General features: G+C 40.0%; 2 protein-coding genes across 5 annotated transcripts; both read right to left on the bottom strand.

Moving 5' to 3' along the window:
* Window positions 1-2,305: 2,305 nt before the first annotated feature.
* On the bottom strand, window positions 2,306-11,319 carry si:dkey-13n15.2 (protein transport protein Sec24C). Of its 2 annotated transcripts, XM_027278297.1 has the most exons (22): window positions 11,263-11,289; window positions 11,042-11,113; window positions 9,870-10,595; window positions 9,443-9,501; window positions 9,231-9,284; window positions 8,808-8,919; window positions 8,481-8,608; window positions 8,195-8,327; window positions 7,894-8,003; window positions 7,502-7,614; window positions 7,142-7,333; window positions 6,552-6,648; window positions 6,341-6,445; window positions 6,085-6,252; window positions 5,506-5,602; window positions 5,261-5,409; window positions 5,036-5,174; window positions 4,766-4,887; window positions 4,412-4,591; window positions 3,783-3,980; window positions 3,249-3,338; window positions 2,306-2,811 (listed from the first exon to the last, which is right to left on the bottom strand). In XM_027278297.1, exons 3-22 carry the CDS (start codon window positions 10,546-10,548, stop codon window positions 2,671-2,673), a joined length of 3,066 nt encoding a protein of 1,021 aa, XP_027134098.1. In that variant the 5' UTR covers window positions 10,549-10,595; window positions 11,042-11,113; window positions 11,263-11,289; the 3' UTR covers window positions 2,306-2,670. The 2 variants fall into 2 exon arrangements, with proteins under 2 accessions (XP_027134098.1, XP_019119939.2); XM_019264394.2 differs by having other exon boundaries at window positions 11,042-11,319.
* A 676-nt stretch (window positions 11,320-11,995) lies between these two features.
* Window positions 11,996-19,203, bottom strand: LOC104920651 (uncharacterized). Of its 3 annotated transcripts, none has more exons than XM_027278043.1 (9): window positions 19,106-19,203; window positions 17,637-18,336; window positions 16,683-16,717; window positions 16,375-16,449; window positions 16,127-16,186; window positions 15,857-15,964; window positions 13,525-15,379; window positions 12,960-13,103; window positions 11,996-12,754 (listed from the first exon to the last, which is right to left on the bottom strand). In XM_027278043.1, the coding sequence occupies exons 2-9, from the start codon at window positions 18,286-18,288 to the stop codon at window positions 12,513-12,515; spliced, it is 3,171 nt and encodes a 1,056-aa protein (XP_027133844.1). In that variant the 5' UTR covers window positions 18,289-18,336; window positions 19,106-19,203; the 3' UTR covers window positions 11,996-12,512. The 3 variants fall into 3 exon arrangements, with proteins under 3 accessions (XP_027133844.1, XP_027133843.1, XP_027133845.1); XM_027278042.1 differs by having other exon boundaries at window positions 18,854-19,183; XM_027278044.1 differs by having other exon boundaries at window positions 15,860-15,964; window positions 18,854-19,183.
* Between the last annotated feature and the right edge of the window lie 1,751 nt (window positions 19,204-20,954).

Here is a 20,954-nt window from a genome sequence, read left to right as displayed (position 1 = left end):
ATAAACTTGTTTACAGCCTAGTATAAAAAACAAGTTTTGGTCTCTATAACTAATTTGCTTATTCGTGACAACTGTACTGAGTCTTAATGTTTTTTTTAACAAACCTGTTCATAAACATATTAAGGCTTAAAGTTATGCATAATTAACAGTGTCACCGCTCTGATTGACAGGTGGGTGCCAGGCGTCATTCAGTCTCCCTCAGGTCTGCCAATGATCCACATCTTTGTACAGGCAAGCAAGAAAAAGTACTAAAACCCAGGTTTAGTTAAGAAACGTGAGCCCTGTAGAGTTCTTCTGCCTGCTTGTACTAATAATTACTATTATTATTATTATTATTATCATTGCACATGCAACTTTTTAGCAAATCCTGCATATATAGAGACATGTGACATAAATCCTTGTACTCCTGAATCATAAAGCTCAGCCTACACTTTCCGCATCTTTCCATCTTCCAAAACAGAGCCAGGCTGACATACAGTAAACTGAGCAGGCGTTTTATGGATGAATATTTTAGAAAGAACACATCTGAATATATTGTCGACTCTATATAAACAACTAACTTTATATGCTATGGGATTGCATTTAAATAACTGAGATCAGAGTTTAGTAATTTTTCAGTTTGTTTTGAAGGCAAGAATTATCTGCTTTCCGGTCTTGTGCTGATAAGTCTGGCTAACTTGACACAATCCGCTTGATTTGATCGCAGTTTCACAACCGAGCAGTGGCGGAGGGGGTGTCTGTATCTCTCTCTATGTCTCCCTCTGGTGGACAACATCGCGAAACGGCAAAGCGCGGCAACGTAATCGAACACACCTCCCGCCTGCACGGTGCGTATTTCCAAATAGGGGCAAATATGAGAGAGCTGGTTTGTGCCTTCAAAACGTGCCGCCATGTGTGCTGTGAATGCGTGTGTTTATCTGTGCTCAAGCGGGGCGATATGAGGTGTTTCACGGTTTAACCGATGAAATATTAAAGAGAGATTTATATTAACCCTGACATTAATTTTAGAAAGACATAATTCAGGCAGCAGAGCAACAGAAGAGGTGTGTTAGGCTTTGACAGCTCTGCAAATAATACAGTTAAAGGTCACTATAAATGTTCTTGAGGCAGGGGGCATAAGTCACTATAGCAATGTTGCAGTTATTTGGCTTTCAGCGCATGATAATTAATTTTTTTGCATTGCCAAATTGCACGTGCAAAAGGTACATTATATTGCAATACAAAATTACTTTCTGTTTTTTGTTCACTCAAGGTCATAATAATGAAAAATGTAAAAAAAAAAATCAACCAGACTAATATAATACTAATATTAACAAAAAAATTATGCAATTTCCTTTTCTTCTACATCAAACTGCTCATATTATTGTCAGCATGTTGTTTCAAAGCAGTCTCTACACTTATTTACAGATGTGCAATGTTGGATATAAATCAATTTTATATTTTGGTCTAATTTGTTATTTTAGTCAAATATTATCAAAATCAGCTTTAAAAAACATGTATAATGCGTCAAAGGTACATAGCTACAGTGTCGAGACCATACAAAAAAGAAAATATGTTTCTCTTTGCTTCAAGATAAGGCGTCAAACACAGAGTGCTTGCATTTCAGCTTTTGCTCCAGCAGCACACGTCCTCTCAGTTAGTTAGTGTGATCCCACCACAATCTGACTGGGCTGAATCCAAAAATGCTTTTGGATACAAATTTACCAAAGCATAGACGGCCTGCACGCACTGCCAATAACGAGTACACAGACACACAAGGAAAAATAATTTAAATACTCTGTGTTGGTCTTTTTTTTTTCCTTTCACGGTGGCTTTGAAGCTGTGAAGACATCACATGACTTCCAGTTGGTGATTACTGAGGCCTCACAGACATAGACATAGAAAGTGATTCTACTATGTGTACTACAAAGTTGAAAAGATAATAAGGTGTCAAAATCTACACATAAAGACTGTGATCAGTGTTTGAAAGGCCTTAAAGAGGAACAATGAGACCTGTACTTTGATAAACAAACCATTAATACTCTTATTATTAATGTACAGACATTGTTGCTACAGGATGACCTTGGTGATTCTCTGAAACTTCACACGCTTGCACTCCTGCTACAGCCGAGCCACATGCCCATCCTTACAGCAAACATAATTACTATGTGATTAGTTAGTTTAAATGTTGCCACTAGGATTCGTTACACAGTTGCCCTTTAAGCTTCATGAGTCATGTGTTCATCTGATGTGGCAGGATGACGTCTCGAATACAGCTAATTAATGAGAAAACAGCTCTATCAATGTGAAACACAGAGAGGTCTTCTCGTTTTCACCGAAGGCCTTTATTTACACATCTATATTCATACACACACACACACACACGCAAATCTCAGGCAGGGATTAGAGAATTGCCGTGACGCAGGAATAAATTAACATCATAAACACATTTTCAGGAGAGCACGTCACACATATCACAGTCATTAAATGAACAAAACTATGCCTCCATGCACCGCCTGACAACAGGCCTTTAATATTTCCACATTATAATAATGTCTAGTAATACTTTTTGTTTCCATCTGTCTGTTGTTCTTTTTTTTTTTTGAAGAAAATATGCCGCAGTGTCATCTTTTGTAGAAGATAATGCACCCAGAGAGGTCAGAAAACATATGTTTGTGTGTGTGTGTCAGGTCACTGCAGAAGCTTGACGGAGTTGACGTGGAGGTGGTAAAGGAAGTCGGCATAGGACGCTCCTCCGTTGGGACTCTTGTCCTCCACCAGGTGGCGTTGCAGGGCCTCCTCACAGGTGTCACCCTGCTTCACCACCCACAGCTGACAACACAGAAAAACAGATCAGTCAACATTATTTTTAAAATTTTGTTTCAGGATTTTCTGAATTATCTGTTACCTTAAAAATGTCTTGACAAATTAAATAATGTTACGATGATAAAATGTGATAATATATTAAAAGATTCAGAGATTTTTAACACAAGGAAAGAATAATGCTGTGATAACAGAGATTATTTAGTGTCCACTGTCCAACCTGGAGTGAACACTGAGAGGATGAAGTCAACATTATATTCCTTTTCTCATGACGTGGAGGCAGCATAAGAACTAAGAGGAGATGTTGATGAACCCCACGTTTTGTAACAGCAGCTGTTATAAGTCTGGCTGTTGTAAGTCACAGATGTTTGATGACTCCTGAGGCTCGCTTTTCAGATTTAAAATGTTCGCCTACAGCTACAGCAGGACGTTCAGAGGCAGCTCACCTTGCGGGCACAAGGTGCCTCAGAGTTCAGTGTGTTGATGAGGGATCGGACCCTGATGGACAGAGGGTTTTCAAGAACTGGCAGCTTTGTCTAAAGGACGAAAAAAAAATGAAACAAAGCATCAGAAACAGACAGTAAACCAAGATCGTAGAAAAAATGCAAAAACCCCTACCTAGGGCCAGTGTTTAGTTTGTCCATTCTGAGACATACACAGTGTTACACACTGAAGCTTTAATGTTCACTTCATAAAATAGTGTTTATAGCTGACCTTTAACAGTTTTATGTGATTTTTATTCTTGCCACTAGAGATATGAGAAGATATATACTTATGTTTTATTACTTGATGGTTGAAACCTTTACAGCAAAGCAAAAGCAGCCAATTAAAATTGAGATTAAAATGCCTATACATTTATACACCACTATAAAAGATGAGAACAGTTTAAAGCTCAATATATTCAATGTAACTGGGCCAGATCTTTTGGTTTAGATATAAAGCTCTTGCATGTTTAAAGGCCGGTCTCTCTAATCTCTTACCTCTCCAGAGGGCAGGGAGGAGAAGCAACTGGTGTTGAAGAGCTCGACTAGCGTGCATGCTGGGACTTGGGTGCCCACCCAGAGCAGCAGGGTGAGGGGTGCATGAATCAAATACAGACCTCTGGGCTCCAGGCTGGCAGCACAGCAGCGCAATGCTTCTTCTGGGTTTGGAGAGTTGGTGCTGTCGACTGACAGCGGCTGCAGGGGAAAGGAGTGAAAATGTACTGACACATGCCGAAGCTACAAAAACAACGGAAATGCCAAGACCGCCCTGTCAGTGAAGTGACAGCCATGCCTTACTAGTTATTATTTTAAGAGAAGGAGTCCAAATCGAAATCTAAAGTTTGGTCAGTGGATATAGAGACCAACACTGATGCACTAATACTGAAAATCTGTAATGGTTTAAAAAAATTCTCATGCATGAAGTTCCTGGCACTATTTATGTGCCTAAAAATAGGAGATACTGAGACCTTTACAAGAAATATGAATAGTAATACCTCCCAAACAGTGTGGGTTTGTGACTGCCAGGTTTATTTTAAATACTACTCAATATTCTCTCCTTTATCAGCCGGATACATCAGCCTCGCTATGGTCAAAAGAAGCTCCCATGTGTCTGACATGATACTGACCAGAGGCAGCAGCAGTGGGTAGAAGTGTTTGGAGGTGCTGCAGGTGTCCATGCTGAGCACCTGGCAGCGCTGCTGCAGCCGCTGGTGGACGGAGCTCCTCAGGCCCGGCAGCAGCACCTCACTCTTTCTCAGACTGTTGATATAAACAGGAAGAGCTCGCAGGTACTGAGGGAGGACCAGCTACAGGACACACGGACAGCACAGTACACATGGTCAATAGGATTCACTAACACTGTAGTTATGTTTTTGCACAGTGAATAAAAAGATTTTTTTTTAAAAAAAGGATGAAGATGATGTGACACACTGAAACAACATTTACATTTTTTAGTGTATTTTATGTATCCAAAACCTCACCTGTCCAGCGGACACTGAAGCAGAGCAGCAGTGTTTGCGGTAGGACGCCAACGCTTCTGTTACCTCTGTCTGCAGTTCCCCCCTCAGCTCCTGTAAAGGGCGCTCCAACACTGCACAGTAAACTACAAATAAACGAGCAAAAATCAAATGAATATTGTATTCTGATGACAGCTTTGCATACAAATAAAGAAAAAAAAATGTAATTAAAATTTGTGTCCAAACTTTTGACCGGTACTGTTACAGAACAAATCTCCAGGACATGATCCTCACTCTTTTTGCAGTAGAAGGTGAGTAGTGTTTGGGCCTGGTACTGCCGGAAAGCGTCCTGCAGGTGACGTGAGCATCGCAGGGTCAGAGTGTGAACCCTGGTCCTCCTTTCTCCTGTCTGCGTGCTGTAAGACAACACAGCCTGACGAGCAGGACGGAGGAGAGGAGGATTATGATTAATTAAAAATAATGATTGAAGACAATGTTCACAAGTAAACATAAACCCACCTGTATGGTGACGCCTCTCGTCTCATCCACAGCTCTGGTGTGAGCAAGCTCCACAGCCAGTGTTGTAAGGCAGTTAAGAGTCGCCATGGTCACGTGGCTGGGGCTGGGCCCGGGGATAAAAAGTCCGTAACAGCCGGACACACGCAGATCTGGTGAGAGAGAAACAAACAGTGGAATCATGGGTATTTCTAAAAGGTCAGAATCTCTCTCTCTCTCTCACACACGCACACACACAAATCTCTCACCTTTGCTGACAAAAATCCTGAGCTCAGCCTTGTAGCCTGTGTCCGCCTCTACAATCCTCTTTAGGTCAGTGCTGAAACGCTCTCTGTCCAACTCTCCCTGCAGTGGAAATTAAATAAAATACCAGTTTATAATGACAACTCGGTTTTATTTGTATACTTAGCATGTCACAATCAAAATATAGATTAAAAACTCTTCCTTCATGCTGCTATATCGGCTGCTTCAAATATTCGGAATATTCAGCCATATTTTGGTAAAATTGTAACATAAAATCAACAGAAAATGTATTATTTATCAAGTAACGGAGGGTAACTCCTTGTCCTTGTTTACTTTAGTAGTTTTTTAGTTTAAAAAACCCAAAACTTTTATTTTTATTTTAGTTTTGATAGCCAGCTACTATCTGTAGCTTTAAATTAAAGACAGTAGTAGCGATCATCTCATTAAAATGTCCAACTATTTACTTCCTTTATCAAAAAACCAAACAAAAAGACAAGCTGATCAGCTACTAAAATTTGATTTCTTCTTCATGTAATTAATTTCATGCCAGTTCCAGAGCTACAATGGGAGGAGCTGTTATATACCTGGAGGTGGCCATAGGTGTGCAGAGCTCCACCTGTTAGATATGGAATGTGTCCTGGCCAAGCCCCGCCCACATCTTGCTGAGAGAGGACGAACAGGTGAACGCTGCAGCCCTGACTGACACACTCCTTGGCCAATGAGACAGGAAGCTCTGACGGCTGAAAGATTGACTGCGAATAACAAAAGAGGAGGGAATTTAAAAACTATACAGCCAACTCTTGTCATAGTTGTGACAGGAATAATGCGGTGCTGCTGTACCTTTGGTTTGTTAGCGCCAAAGAACCCTGAGGACGAGTTTGTGTTTCCCATCTCTGTCAGAGGGGCAGTATGAAAGATCAGCAGCTTGCCTGGACAGCCCAGGGCCTAGAAACAGACAAAATCTCTGATCATTAACAGCTTGTAAAAGAATCAGGGTTATTATTCCTCCTTAGTCCTGCCACAATAAATACAGAAGAAACTGATGACTGACCTGCAGCACAGCTAGTCCTGCTTTGACAGGCAGCTCCATGGGAACGCCGCTAGAGTCATCGCACTCTGGACTAAACTGAGGAATAAGCTGCAACACACTACACGCACATTTTACACCAAACAATACCAATGTGATGAAATTATTTTGATTTGCAGGAAAGTATGTTGTTTGTTTTCTGCTTTATACGTGGACAGAAAATGTCAGATTATTTGGCACATGAATGTTACTAACATCATAAAGTAGCACACAAATTTCACTTCAACTTTTGTGGACAAAAATGGTGACCTCAAAATATTAAAAAAAGCACAGAGCACAGCATCAAAAATGACTGAAAATGAATTTTGGGGCTTCAAATTACATGAGATGTCATCATCTATTAAATCGCTGCACATAGTGGCTCAGCCATTTTTAGTGGATGATTTGCAAATTCAAATCTAAAAAGCAAAAAACCTGAGCTGAGATTTATGCTGACGTGAACAGAACATGAACATTGAATTAAATTTATCTTATAAGAATGGTGCATGAATCCATAAGCACAACACTATAGTGCCTGTGCTATTTCAGATCTGATAAAATGGTCAGTCTGTTACCTGTCAATACTGTCTATGCAGTCTTGCAGGGACACCAGAAGCCCCTCCCTCACAGGAAGCTGCATGTCTTCTGTCTCTGTGATGACCAGCATGTGTGGGCGGGACAGGGCGGGGCTGAGGTTATACAGGTGGATCCTGCTGTCATACGTCATCAAACCAATGCGGACGTCTGGCAAGGCATCGCCATCCTCCCTACACGAATAAGACGAAACTTAAGATGAAACTGTGACGAGAAACTAGATTTACTATATTTACTTACAACTATTTTTGTACTACTGATACTAATACTGCTGAGCTGTGAAAGAGTGCATGTGTGTGTGTGTGTGTGTGTATATATAGTTAGGTGGGAGTGTGTTTTACCTCTTCAGAGAGGTGAGCAGAGTGAGTATTTGTTGTGTTACGAACTCCAAATGTCCTCCTCTCAGCGCTGAAGCGGAGACATCTATAGCTAGAAGCAGTGCAGCAGGTTCCCCCTGAGATAAAGTAGAACAGTTTACACACACACACACACACACACAGATAAAGTAGAACAGTTTACACACACACACACACACACACACACACAGCATCTTTTCACTATATAATTCTGATACTATTACAGGTCTTTCAAGGGCACAAATAATGTAAGCAGGAGCAACATTTTGAAGGCTTTGTCCAAGAGAATTATATTTTATGCTGAAAAAACACCCATATTCAAGAAGAGGTAATGCCAACTCACATTCAAACATTGAATTGTAAAGGTAAAAAGTAACCTTCTGAGAATTTAGTATCTCATATGACCCCATACTGAGCTCAGGCCTCTGGTCTTTATCCACCCGAACTCCCTCCACCCCTTTGGTGGGCTGGTAGTGTTGCCATGGCACTGAGACACAAGAGAGGAGAGAAACACTATTGATGTGTGCAAAGGAAGCAACAGCAGTTCAACACAGTGAACTGGCTTTGAAATGTTTGATTTTCATGCTTTCATTCACTATTTGTGTCCAGGAGATAATAAACAAATAAAATAAAACATGTTTTGTACGAGCATTACCTGTATGCTTAGATAAATCTTACCTTCACTGAGTTTACCACAGAAGGGGCAGTAAAACCTCTGACCACAGTCCTGCCAGCCCATCGCCGGGCACATGGAGGCTCCGCAACAACCACAACCCATAACACACTCTGGCTCTTTGCACACTGGCAGGGACTTCAAGAGGCAACACAGACATCCACATTAAACAGACATGTTTATATCTCCATAGAAAGTTTCACTCTAAATGGTAGAATTACAAACATCTAGTTATTTTTTCCTATATATTTTTAATAGATTATAGAATAAGCAGAGTAGCTAAAAACTGACCTCTCCAGCATTTTGTTTTGCCAGTGGGGAGACCAAAGCTCCCAGCGGCAGACGGCTAAGCAGGGCGGTCTGCCCTTCACAGGGCACACAGTACGAGATGGAGCGGATGGCCAAAGGACTCGCATTACCTGGGGTTAAACAGAGACAATGTCAGGAATGACATGAAACGGGACTCGACAGTGACAGTTGCCAGGTTGCTATTGTCAACCATTTTGTGAAATTGGCAAGCAATTCTTCTTCACATAAAAAAAATAGAGATAACAAAAAGAGAAACGTGCACGCCAGAATACTGATACACTGGTGTATTCTGGTGTCGTGAGTGTTTACCCTTGTCCTCTATGATACAGGAAGTCGTTGCCAGAGGAGGAAGACGGGAAAAAGGCTCTGAGACGAAGACCTTGCCCTCCCACTCTGCCCTGTCCTCTGCAATCACCTTCACCTGAGACAGACAGAGAAAGACACAGGTGTAACATTGTGAAAGAATATGGTAATCTTTCACTACATTTTAATACAACATATATAGCCTGTGTTTAAACATATGTGAAGTTACAAAGTATGTTACCAAAAAGTCTCAAACAGTTAAGTACTCCAGCCAGTTGCTCAGATAAACTGTAGATCTACATGATACCGCCTGATGTGTGTTGTCCTTAAGGGTAAAAGGCTGAAATGTGCTGGGGATAAATAGTCTTTCATCATAAGAGGAGCTTCAGAAGAAGAAAAGATGCTACAGGAGTAAAAGAAAGAACTTACAGCACTGGGCAGGAGCTCTGGGTCCAGGCCATAACGAGACTCAGAGTTAGGAGACTGCAGACAGAAAGTATTAACGACTCATATCAAACACTGACATTACTTTAAAATTTGATGGGACAAATGATGATTCAATTAATTGGGAAAATAATCTGTAGATATTTCTTGTCAGCAGTAATGTCCACATTAAAGACTTATTACTGTATTAGTCCCACCTGTGGCGTGATGTTCCTGTCCTGTGCAGCCGTGTTGGGAACAAACTCGTTTATGGATCCTGAGGAGAAAACAGGGTAGTTACACACTGGAGGACGGCAGTAGCGGTAAGATCTAGACTAAGGTGTTACAGTCTGAATTCTGAAGTGGATTGTTTTTCATTCAGATGCAACAAATCCGTTCAGATGAAAGAATAAAAAGTGTTTGTTGATTGGTAGTATACATGCTGGATGATGGACCTAACATGTGGTACTCTGTTGGGCTCCTCACACTGGTCCGCATCTAAAGTTACCTATTTTCTGAACTTCACTGACCAATGTTGCTCAACCTGGGCTCGTTCCATCTTTAAATAATGTCATCTAATTAAAACGATCAGCTCCCTCTGTAATATGCATGTAATCATATCATGTCATATTACTATGAACCTACCTTTAGAGTGTGGTGGAAGTGTCCACTGAGGCTGCTGTTGGATAGGAGAGGTGGGGGCATGATCGTGGGTGTAGCCAACAGAGGACTCCAAGTTTGCCCTGTCAAATGCAGGCTGAGGTGCACACTGTGGACTCTGGTTTGCACATTGTCCAAATGATGGAGAGTTGACGGCCAGATGTTTTTGATGTGGTGACTGAGGTCCATTCAGTGATGGGTGTGTGTATGGAGACTGGAAATGGGGAGATATTGCTTGGTAAGGGCTGTAAGGGGAGTGAAATAGCATTTGATGTGGCTTGCAAGGCTGCGCCCCTTCCTTCATAAGAGGCAGGGAACACGGAGGTATACTTCTTCCTTGGCTCGTAGCTGGAATCGAGGATGACACAAGAACATCAGGAATGTTTCGCTGCACACTCTGATCAGCATTGTTGGCATATATCGTGCTGTGATGGGTGTTGTTTCTGGAAGAAAAGGTGGTGAGGTCGCTCTGGCAGCTCTGGTCGGGCGTCTGCAAGTGGTCGTAGCAGGGTCTCTGCTCTGAAGGTGAGCCCAGGCTAAGATGCTGAAAGCTGGGCAGAGGGTTGCAGGGGGGTCCTTGGGGTGAAGCTGGGGACCAGCCGTTCTGGCCCACCCAAGGCTGACAGGGTGTCTGGCTCTGATTGGCTGTGGGGACGTCCATCATCCTCCATAACCATCACTGATAGGTGTGCTTCACCTTGGAGGCGGGATCTAGCGGGACAACACAAACAAGCAGAATTAAAGAGTCGTAATATGATTCCCAGTTGTTTTATAAGACCAAAATCTTACTGACAGCACCCACTGCAGATATCTTTTATTAATCACACATATTTAGCAATAAAATTGCATTTTTGGGTGAGGTTACCCATCATTTGTTAGCTCTGTCCTACACCAGCAGGTTAACGACACTAAATATATGATGTAAACGAATGATTGTGACAGCACATTGTCGAAAAATGATTATAATTATTGAGCTTATTCGTTCAAACTGTTTAAAGCTATAGTTTGTTAGGTTTAATATAATATTTGCATGCACAGTTATCATGGATGTGAACGACATTTGGCAGCTAGCGGCTCCGCATAAGCAGACAGGGTGAAATAAAATGCTACACAGATACATGAAACGATCTTATATTAAGTAATAAAAGAGCAAATACCTGTGGACATCAGTGGGAACAAGGGGGCTTTGAATGCGGCACTCAATGTTACTATCGTCTTCATTTCCTCTCCTGCGACGGAAGCGAAACACTTCAGAGAGGCTGAAATTAATTACAGGCTCGTTTTTCTGTTTGTAATAAGATACGAGTTCATGATGTTAAATAGTTAGGTGGTTAACTTTATGCTTTTAGCCACAACACATCCTATTACATTCACGAACCTGCACCTTTGCAGCTGTGTTGGCCGCTCAGATCATAGCAAAGCATTTCCGCGTTTCCCTTTCAAAGTAAAAGCCTGCAACACTTGGAGTATTACTTTGCAGGGATGGAATAAAACATTCATTAGTATGTTTTCATTGGTGTATAATAAGAACTGTTGTGTTCTGTTGTGCTTTATATCTACTTCTCTCAGATAAATACTGATCAGGATATACTCTTTCGCTTTTTATATAAATTTCACAGTTTTTCCTACATGCTTGGGAGGAGTGGGTGAGACGTGGGAGAGTATTCATTTGGTTGCAATCTGCAAGTTCACCGCTAAGTGCCAATAAATCCTACACACTGGACCTTTAAAGGATATTTAACCATGTACAAATTGTAGGTATTACACTTCAGAGAATATTGTACCTTTTACTCCACAACTAGTATTACTTTTCAGATCAGGATTTTAAAAAGAACTCTTTCACATTGATGTTTATAAAGTAATAGGATTGCTACCTACCTAACATAAATTTACCATAATATATAAATGAAATTTAAACATCTAAGGTAGTAGAAATTAAGTACCTTGTGTTGCTCATACATCTGTACTTTAACATGCATACAATGTGTGACGTTGCTGCTACTTCTACTTAGTAAAATATCTGAACATTTACGAAATACTACTAATACTTTACGCTTGTCATTAATACATACATGGAAGAAATGAGGCATGGCAGGGTGCACAACTCACTGATATATCATGTGTTCACCATTTTATGTTATTTTTGGTTCACAGATAAATTTCTAGAATATAACGCTTGGAACTTTATTGTTGGTAAACTGTTAAGAAAAGTTCAACATAATACAGTTTATCAGTGTACCAAATAGAGCAACAAAATATAGTACATCAACTTGGTCAAAGAAGTGAACTTTGAGCTCCAAAATCTTAATAACTAGCCATCAGCAGCATAAATCTGCAGAACAGATTAACGGTCTTAAAACAGTAAAGATAAATATCCTGCAACCATACAAACATTTTAGTGATTACTGAGAACAAGTGCCAATCTGTATGGCACAAAAAAAATCATTTGTTGTCTGTCTCTGCTTGGCCATCTTAACAGATGGAAATTCTCCCAATGTTGCAAATGAAACGGAGATGGACAGTGAAGAATTCAGAGGAACAGAAGGTGGCAAATAATTAAAAAAGATTTTGCAACTGACATAGTGAAAATGTCCAGTAGTCCGTTGTGGTTCTGCTTGTTCAGTCCAGCTACTGTTTGTAGCTGCGATGGTACGTTCCACTTTGTCTTTTCAGGGCAGTGATCCTGTTCCTCACATAGTCCTTTATACCTTTCCATGAACGGTTCCTCAGTGCTTCTGGCTCAGCCTCAAGACACCGAATGCAGTCGCTTTTCTGGGGAACTTTGTGTCCCTTAATTAAAGGCATCAAGTGTCTTTCAACCGCAAGAACCTCGGCTTCGTCCCATTTACTTTTACCGAATTTTTGGCTGCCTGTGGGGTAAAAGAGAAGATTGAACTTGTGGCATAACTAAAAAAGAACCGTTCTGATTCTTTACAACAAGCCGTTTTATTTCTTATAGAAAAACACGCTAAATCTTTAAATCATTAAAAACATTTATTGTTCATCTAATATACATTTGTGTATAATTCTTGGGAGAATTAGACAGAATGACTGTTAATGATAATTTATTTATACCTTTTTTGCCTGACTTGCCAGATCTTCGAGATACAGTCACGTCATCTGTTGTTGCTCCCCATGCTTGTGCTGATCCAAAGCGTGCACTCGGATACTCAACCTGATCCCATGATGCAGTTTGTTCTCCTCTTCTGGGTTGTCTCTCTGTATTGGAGACAAAAAGACAACATCGTTATTTACATATTCCATCTACCTATACACACAGTTCCCATACTTTGAGTCATATTACACTCACAAATCACAGTCCTTCAACCTGTTTTCAGAAATGCATGTGCTCGTCAAACCTTGCTTTAGCCAGGTATGATAGAAAGTTGATTCTGATTGAAAGTGGTTGGTCTAAAATACATTATATGGCTGTAGATTGTACTAATTAGTTAGTCGAAAACGTCCAGCTGTTATACCAGAAAGTGGGAAAATAGAAAGGAGGTCTGCAGGAGATCACAATAAAAAGTCCAGTGTCTTGTGTATTTTATGGTGGATATTCTCAAATAAGCGGTACAAATGCTTTCTGAGATGGTGATATGTGGCATCCTTCAATGGATCAAGATTAAAATTAAATTCTTACCATTAGAGTTCATTTCGACATCACCCAGCAGCATGCCACCGTCCTGACGCAGAGCTCGTAACCGACTGTTGGGGCCTAAAATTTGGTCAGCCTCATGGTCATCCAGGTTCATCACCTGTAGCATTGTTCCGTAATGCTGCCTGAACTTTGCTGATGCCAGTAATTCGGGGTCTTTAGCTCCGCATTCTTTGGCATATCTTGTGATGCAATCTGATGGTTTGTAGGAAGACAGCGACTTTGGTCGCGCAAACAGGTAGGAATTTCTACTGGGGACTCCACATGTCTCACGAACTTTTACCAAAAGCTCTAAAGCAGACACGAATGATGATTTCAGTAAAACAGGGATCAGTCTCCCACAGCTTCCTCGAATTTCGATTCTAGTAAAGAACTTACACATGGTTCTTTCCAGATCTGACAGGTGTGTTTCTGTACCAGAATGCACGTTTGACTTTTTCCGTGACGCAAAGGCTGTCAGTGGTATCAATGATATCTCTCTGGCTCTTCTTCTGTTGAAAAAGATTGTTCGAGCAAGTATTACCTTAGCCAGAGCAGCGTAGTTTTCTGCAGAGAGAGTGTCTTTGAGTTTTTTCTCAGCTTCAGCATGATATTGTTCCATGTAGGAGTTCAGGCACTTCACATCTTGAGCAAATGGAGCTTTTTCTACACCCTCTTTTGGTTTTCTGAGTGTTTTTAGTGCCCCTGAAGAGATGTATCTGGTCCATTTTTTCTGGTACAAAGAGAGAAAACTTCGTGCAGACTCCGCCAAACTTTCATCACCCTGCTTCACTGCGTTATCCTCAACAATGCTACAGGTCTTCTGGAGGTGATAACCAAGCTTGATAGCAAGGGAAGGTTTGCTGTATGATTTTTTTTCTGAATCGTAGCCTGCCAGGACTTTCACTACAGACACCACACGTCGGAAGCTTCCTGGAAGAAAGAAGTCCTCCAGCTTCTGCATCTGAGTTTTGTTTTGAGCTTCAAGTACAAGTCTTGCTAACTGGCGAAGGTTTTGTCTTATATAATCATGCTGCTTCACATCAGATCCGTGCTGACTAAACAACATCTCGCCAAACTGTAAGATAATCTTGTCATCCATGACAGTTTGAGTCACATCATCATATGTCATCTGGGTCAAAAGGTCTTTAAAACCATCAGATACGCCAAGATCATCCGAAGCTTCAATCACACACTGCGATTGAATGCGCCTTTTTCCGATCCGTTTTTCATCGTCATCCTTCCCCTTCTCCGGGCATGACTTCATATGTCTGGGCAAAGCATTCTTCATATAAAGACCGCGACAGTAAAGGCAATGAAGAAAGTCTCGGTGTGTTGCAGTACTCTTTGGTCTTTTTCGGACAGCAAGTTGGCCTTTCCCTGATTTCAAGACCTTTTTATTATGAACAAAGTTTCCTTGATTTATAAGTCTGTTCCATATTTTTTGTCTATCCCTGGAGTTTTTGGGATGCTGAAATGCAGCTGCAACCTCTGCTTTGTCACTGTGGACCGACTCAAGATGCCGTGCCATTTTGCATACTGCCTTAGAACAAAACGGACAATAATTCCTCCTCTTACAATGTTCTTTAGAATTAGGCAACACTACAGCTTCAGATGGCTTCTTCAGTTTTGCTTTACGTGTCTCTTCTGGAGGATTGTCACTTTTTTCCTTAGACGAAGAACTTTCGGATTTAGCCTGTTTTTTCTCTGGGGAGGTTGAGGGACTGCTCGGACTAGATTCATCTGAAAAGCCCCTGTCAGGTTCAGGCTCAGACTGGGCATCAGAAAAGTCATCGTCACTGTTAGGTATGTAGTTAGGGTCACTGTTGTCGTCTGACACGGCTGAAGCATTTTCTTTTTTCTGAAGAAAGCAAAAACAAACAGCAGCTATAATTCTACTGTTTATATTTTTAAACAAAAGACACAAAGTCATAACTTACCACAACTGATTTTACACAGACATTTAAAAAGTATAACTCATCTTCATTTGGTTCATTCAGGTACAACTATAAATGAAATAAATTAAAAAAATAATACATTTTCATTTATAGTTTCATTAACGTGGAGACCATTCGCAAATTGTTCTTGCTAAAAATTTATGTCATATCCTGCTATCATTTCCCACTACTAGCAGTTTATGAAGGCTAAAAATTAAACCTAATTATTGTTATTTTATTATTTTATGTAATTTCCACTCACATACCTCCACTGGCTATAAGAAATACCTGAATCTAAGAGTAAGTATGTCCTATCGTAGCATCTTCAGTACTGTATGGAAAAAGTCATTGGTATTTAGAATTTGTATTAACATTGGATGAGTAAACTTATGTTAGGTAACTACCACTGGTTCTGTTTCTGACATCGGATCATCTGGTGCATCACAGGCCTGGCTATCCTCCTCGTAGGATGCAGGTGACGCACAATTCGCTGAAAGATGTGGCTGCGACTGAAAAAACAAACAAACAGTGAAGAGAAGAGAGGAATCTCTAAAAGGGAGCAGTCATTAGTGAATAAAACAACGGTGTAATATTTATTTATATTAGCTATGAATAGTTGTACTTCACTGCAAACTGCACTCAAACTGGAGCATCTGAAAATCTTAACTTACCTGAACAGCTGTGTGTGAAGACTGTCCAACACTGCCGTCATCTGAAGGTACCATTTCGAGCTTAATAAGCAAAAAAAGTGAGGTCAACAAGGCGAAACTGTGAAGAGTTCTCTCTAATAATGTCTACAACAGGAATTTAAGACTTTTTTTTTTACATCCAAAGTAACATATCATTCTTAAGTAGTCCTGAGTAGCAACTATTTAAGATATAATATTGACCTTATTCCATCAAAAATGCCTTTACTTACAAGTTTATCCAGCGCTGCCAGTTGTTGAAGTAGCTGTGCACGCTGATGTAAAAGTGCAGACCTGTCATTGCTAGCCTGAAAGCAGATAAGAAGGAAAGAATAAAAATGGTATAACTCAAATAAAATGTTCTCATATGAAACTCCACTGCTCTGTAATTCTACTGGAACTTAACAAAGTAACAGTATGTACACGCAAGCTCTGTTTCTATTTACATCACCTTTATTTCATTTGTGAAGCTAAACAAATAAATCAAACTCTCTTCTGTAACAGGTTTTGGTGCTCTTAACTTCTTCACCAATGGACTTACGTTTGCCTCTTGTGGTGGCTCTTTGTTTACAGCTTCTGTAGAAAAAGTAAGTATGTTCATGTTAGAAGAAATTGGAGGTAAAGAGCCAACAAGATTGTGATCTGAACTGCACCGCTTGTTCAAAAAAAGTGACTCATCTGTAATGTGTTGAAATGTTTTTGATGAGGTGATGTCTCTGATGTCTCTGGCTGTCATGCTTGTTACATACACCAATCTTAAACTAATACAGTCTAACAACACAACATTTCCTACCTTCATGGAGATTATAATGTTCAGTTTTTTGTTTGAACTCTTTTAGAGAGGTGTTGATTCAAACTGGTCATTTCGGATGATGTGGTTTGTGGTTGAAATAATAATAATAATAATAATAATAATAATAATAATAAGCTAAAACACAGAAGCTTTTTAGAGTTTTTGTCCCTGGGCAGGCAGACGAAAACAACCACAGTACAATAAATACTCCACATAAAAACAGTCCATCAGCGTGAGATAATAAATAAAATCAGTATGATTGGAGGTAACACTTTCGCACTAACTTTAGGCAGAGTTTTAAGTCCTGCAATGCTTCTTGAGTCTCTAATGTTTGTGGGCATAGAATGATTTTGTCTTTCTTGTTCGTGTGACGATAATAAGAATCTGTGTCAGATAGCATTATACAGCACAAAAAAAAAACACGCTTTGAAAACAGCTGTTAATATTGTATTGAAGAGCAAATAAATATGAATGATGTGATGAAAAATAACGGATACATTTATAGCACTTAAATATTTTACTTTGAAAACCATCTGTGGGCTTTGAATTCCCCTCTTTAGTCAATTTCAAGTTGTGTGATTTAAAAAAAACTTTATTTGCAGTACGTGTTTATGTATTTTCACCTTATTTAATTCATTCAATCATTAGGATCTAAAAAAATAAATAAAAACAGACCACAAAAGTATGTCAAGTACAACTCACCTCTGCAGTGTGGTGAAGGTACCCACTGCCGCTGCTCCTGAGAAGCAGATGAGGCCTGGCTGTGATTGTATCCAGGAGCAGTACCAAACACATTCCCTCCTTGAAAAGCAGCTTGAGAGGTACTTGCACGCTGTCCACATGATACCAGGTTAACAGGCACCTCTTGGAGTCTACTTAGTAAATCCTGATGGGTTAACGCAGGTTGAACCGATGCTTTGTAAGGGTCGTGAGGTGGGACGTGGGGTAGATTTTGGGGCCTACAAGGCTGTCGAGCTTGGTTTGTTTGGACAAGTGCCGGTGGAGGTATATTTGCTCCCTGATTTGAAGTCAGCAGCATCGATGAAGTGTGAGGGCTTTGCTGAGCAAAGGAAATACTGTGAGAGGTATTCGGGATAGCAGTGCTGGCAAAAAGTGAGTTGGACAGGGCGGAGTGATGACTGGATGACAAGGTGCCGATGTTGCTCATGCAGCTCGGATTGGACGCCTGCCGGTGGTTATATCTTTGCTCAGAAGACAAGCCCAGGCTGAGATGCTGAGAGTTGGTCATAGTGTTGAAGAGGGATCCTTGAGCTGAAGTTGTGGACCAGTCAGTCTGGCCCCCCCATGACTGACAGGGTACGAGGCTCTTATTTGCTGCCAGGTTTTCCATCATTCTCCATAAACACGTGCTCCCTGGAGTCTATTTCTTTGGAGGCAGGGCCTAGCAGAGCAAAAAAACAACATGCACAACTGATCATCAAGGGCATTTCTGTTTTATTAGGTTAGAATAATATTAATAAAGCAAAGAATGATTGAATTTCTATCTATGCTGCTTCATACTGTATATAAAAGTCAAATATTCCACTCCGGACATGTTTTTAACAAACTAATCAAACTTTCACATCACACTTGTGTTAAGATGCAACCACTATTGTCCTCCATCAGTGGATGAAAACACCTTTTTAGTGTAAAACTCTGCACAAACATCATTCTGCACAGTCAGGGTCAAACATCCAAGTGAAGTAAAAACAAGTAAAACTTTTACATCTTTTTTTTTTTAACCACCACTTTAAAAAGCAGTTTTGTAATTAGTTATTAAACCAAATGACCGAGTAAACACGCTTTTTTTAGGTTTTCAGATACCCATCGCTAACATGCATGTGAATAAAGCAGCTGTAGCACCAAAGGTCGCAGGTTTCTTTATGAATGATAGATAACTTACTTACTTACTCGCTTACCCCCCAAAACACTTCACATCAGTATTTACAGGACGTTATGCAGCGACATGTTGTAACAAAATGTAGTTTTAGCAGCAGGTCGTCCCGTTACGAGCTGCACTGATTAGCTCTTAGCTGTTAGCATGCCCGGTTTGTAAAAAAATCGTAGAAATTCTTCGTAAAACTCAAAACAGCTCCAACATAACCGGACTAAAAACCTGACCCATCTGCAGATAAGTTCATCTAAACATGAACAAAGACGAGCAGAAGTACCATATCTGTGAACATCACCGGAAGTAGCGACTCTGTGTTTACTTATGCTAGGCTAACACGAGGCTTCGGCTTGGTTTTTCAGAATAAGAGCCTTGTTAAATAAATAAATAAATAAATAAATAAAAATAAATCAATATACATTTTATTTCATAGGCGCCTTTCTGTCACCCAATGACACCTTACAATAAATGAGAGTAGACAGCAAATAACAGAAACAAACAAAAAGAACCATAAAAGTATCAAAATCAAATTACAAGAATACAACATTAAAAACAGGTTAAAATAGGACAATGCAATTGAATCAGATGGAAAAGGCTATTATAAACAGGTGGGTTTTAAGTGCAGGCTTGAATTGTGAGAGTGAGTTGATGTTCCTTATGACGGGGAGTAATTTTTAATTATTATTATTTATTTTTTGAATACAGGGGTCTTCAACCTTTTTTCAGCCAAAGGACCCCTTGGATGAAAGACAAACAGAACAGGAACCCTCGCATGTTTTTAATTAAAAAAGTGTCAGATTTTAAGCCTAGTCTATAATAACTTTTATATTTACTTTATTCAACTTTTATTTTACCTTATTAACCTATTTATATACTGTGTTATTAGCCTGTGTGTTTTTATGATTGATGAAAGGTTGCATAGTTATTGTTGGTCTTTAAATGCCATGGGCTATGCGTCTTTAGACATGTCCACTAATTCATCCAATTGGAGTGCAAATGCTTCCGCTGTTTGTAGTTGTAAATTCACTATTATTTTGGGGAAAACTTGTCAGTTATTATGACAGTAATAATGCAGTACCTCTGAAGACCCCCTAGGGATCACTGGCCCCGATTTGAAGACCCCTGTATTAAAATAATGAATTTGGGCGTTTTAATTTTGTAGTGAAGGGGAGTTTGCGTGTTGGTGTGCTGTGTACAAATTTAATCTGTGAAGAAAATAAATGAGTCCTGGCAGTTTTAACTGTAAAATCGTAACGCAAACTCAATCAACACACAGTGCACATTATGTGCATTTTCTCAGGTCATGACTTTCAGTAAATGTTTTTACTGTAAGGCCGCCTCTTTGTGCAGTGTTACTGACTTAAATTCATTACAGACTATAAAGGGCACAAGTGGAGGCAGGCAGATTCAACATCCTAAAATCTACAATGTCAACACATCAATAGCAGTTTCAAACAGCTGTATTTCCACTTGCAGTCTGTGCTGTCGAAGGATGTCACATTCCCAAAATGCTATACTCCATTTTTCTTTTTTAACCAATACGTTTAACAGAACGGAAGTTTGACTCAGTGTGACTACCTTTAGAATTACTCACAAGTTTGTGAGATTTCATATTCAATCTTTGTACCAATGAACTGCTTAAACTGTTTGAAGGTTCACATTGTTTTAGGTTTGAGGTCATACAAAGTGGATTACTTTTTTATTTTTTTACTGCGGTCTAAGTTTGTCATGTCATACCACCTTTTAGTGTTAGTTATTTAGTATGGATCAGTGTGGATGAATATTATCAGTTCAGATCTATGTAAACTTACTGATATGCATGTAGGTCAGTGTACCCTGATAAAGAGAATTCTATGTCACCGTGCCATGCACTGTAAATGAGTAACGCAGGGTCATGGAGCGAGCTGGCAAGACACTCTAAGTATCATATTATGGTCTGATGTATCAGATATATAAATATATTGTGCACCTCACTGCACTGATCAGGTTGTGTCTCTAGAGCGACTGATATCTCCATGTACTCTGTATGCATGTTACCTGCTGTAACTGCTACACCACGGCCTCCCTTTGGATTTTGATCTTCTCTGTTTGAATGTGTCCTTGTAGATTATATTCAACTTTCAAGTTTC

The sequence above is a fragment of the Larimichthys crocea genome, chromosome III (genome assembly GCF_000972845.2).
Source record: "Larimichthys crocea isolate SSNF chromosome III, L_crocea_2.0, whole genome shotgun sequence".
Classification (NCBI taxonomy): Eukaryota; Metazoa; Chordata; class Actinopteri; family Sciaenidae; genus Larimichthys; species Larimichthys crocea.
Note: the sequence above shows the minus strand (reverse complement) of the source record. Positions and strands in the feature narration are given on the sequence as shown.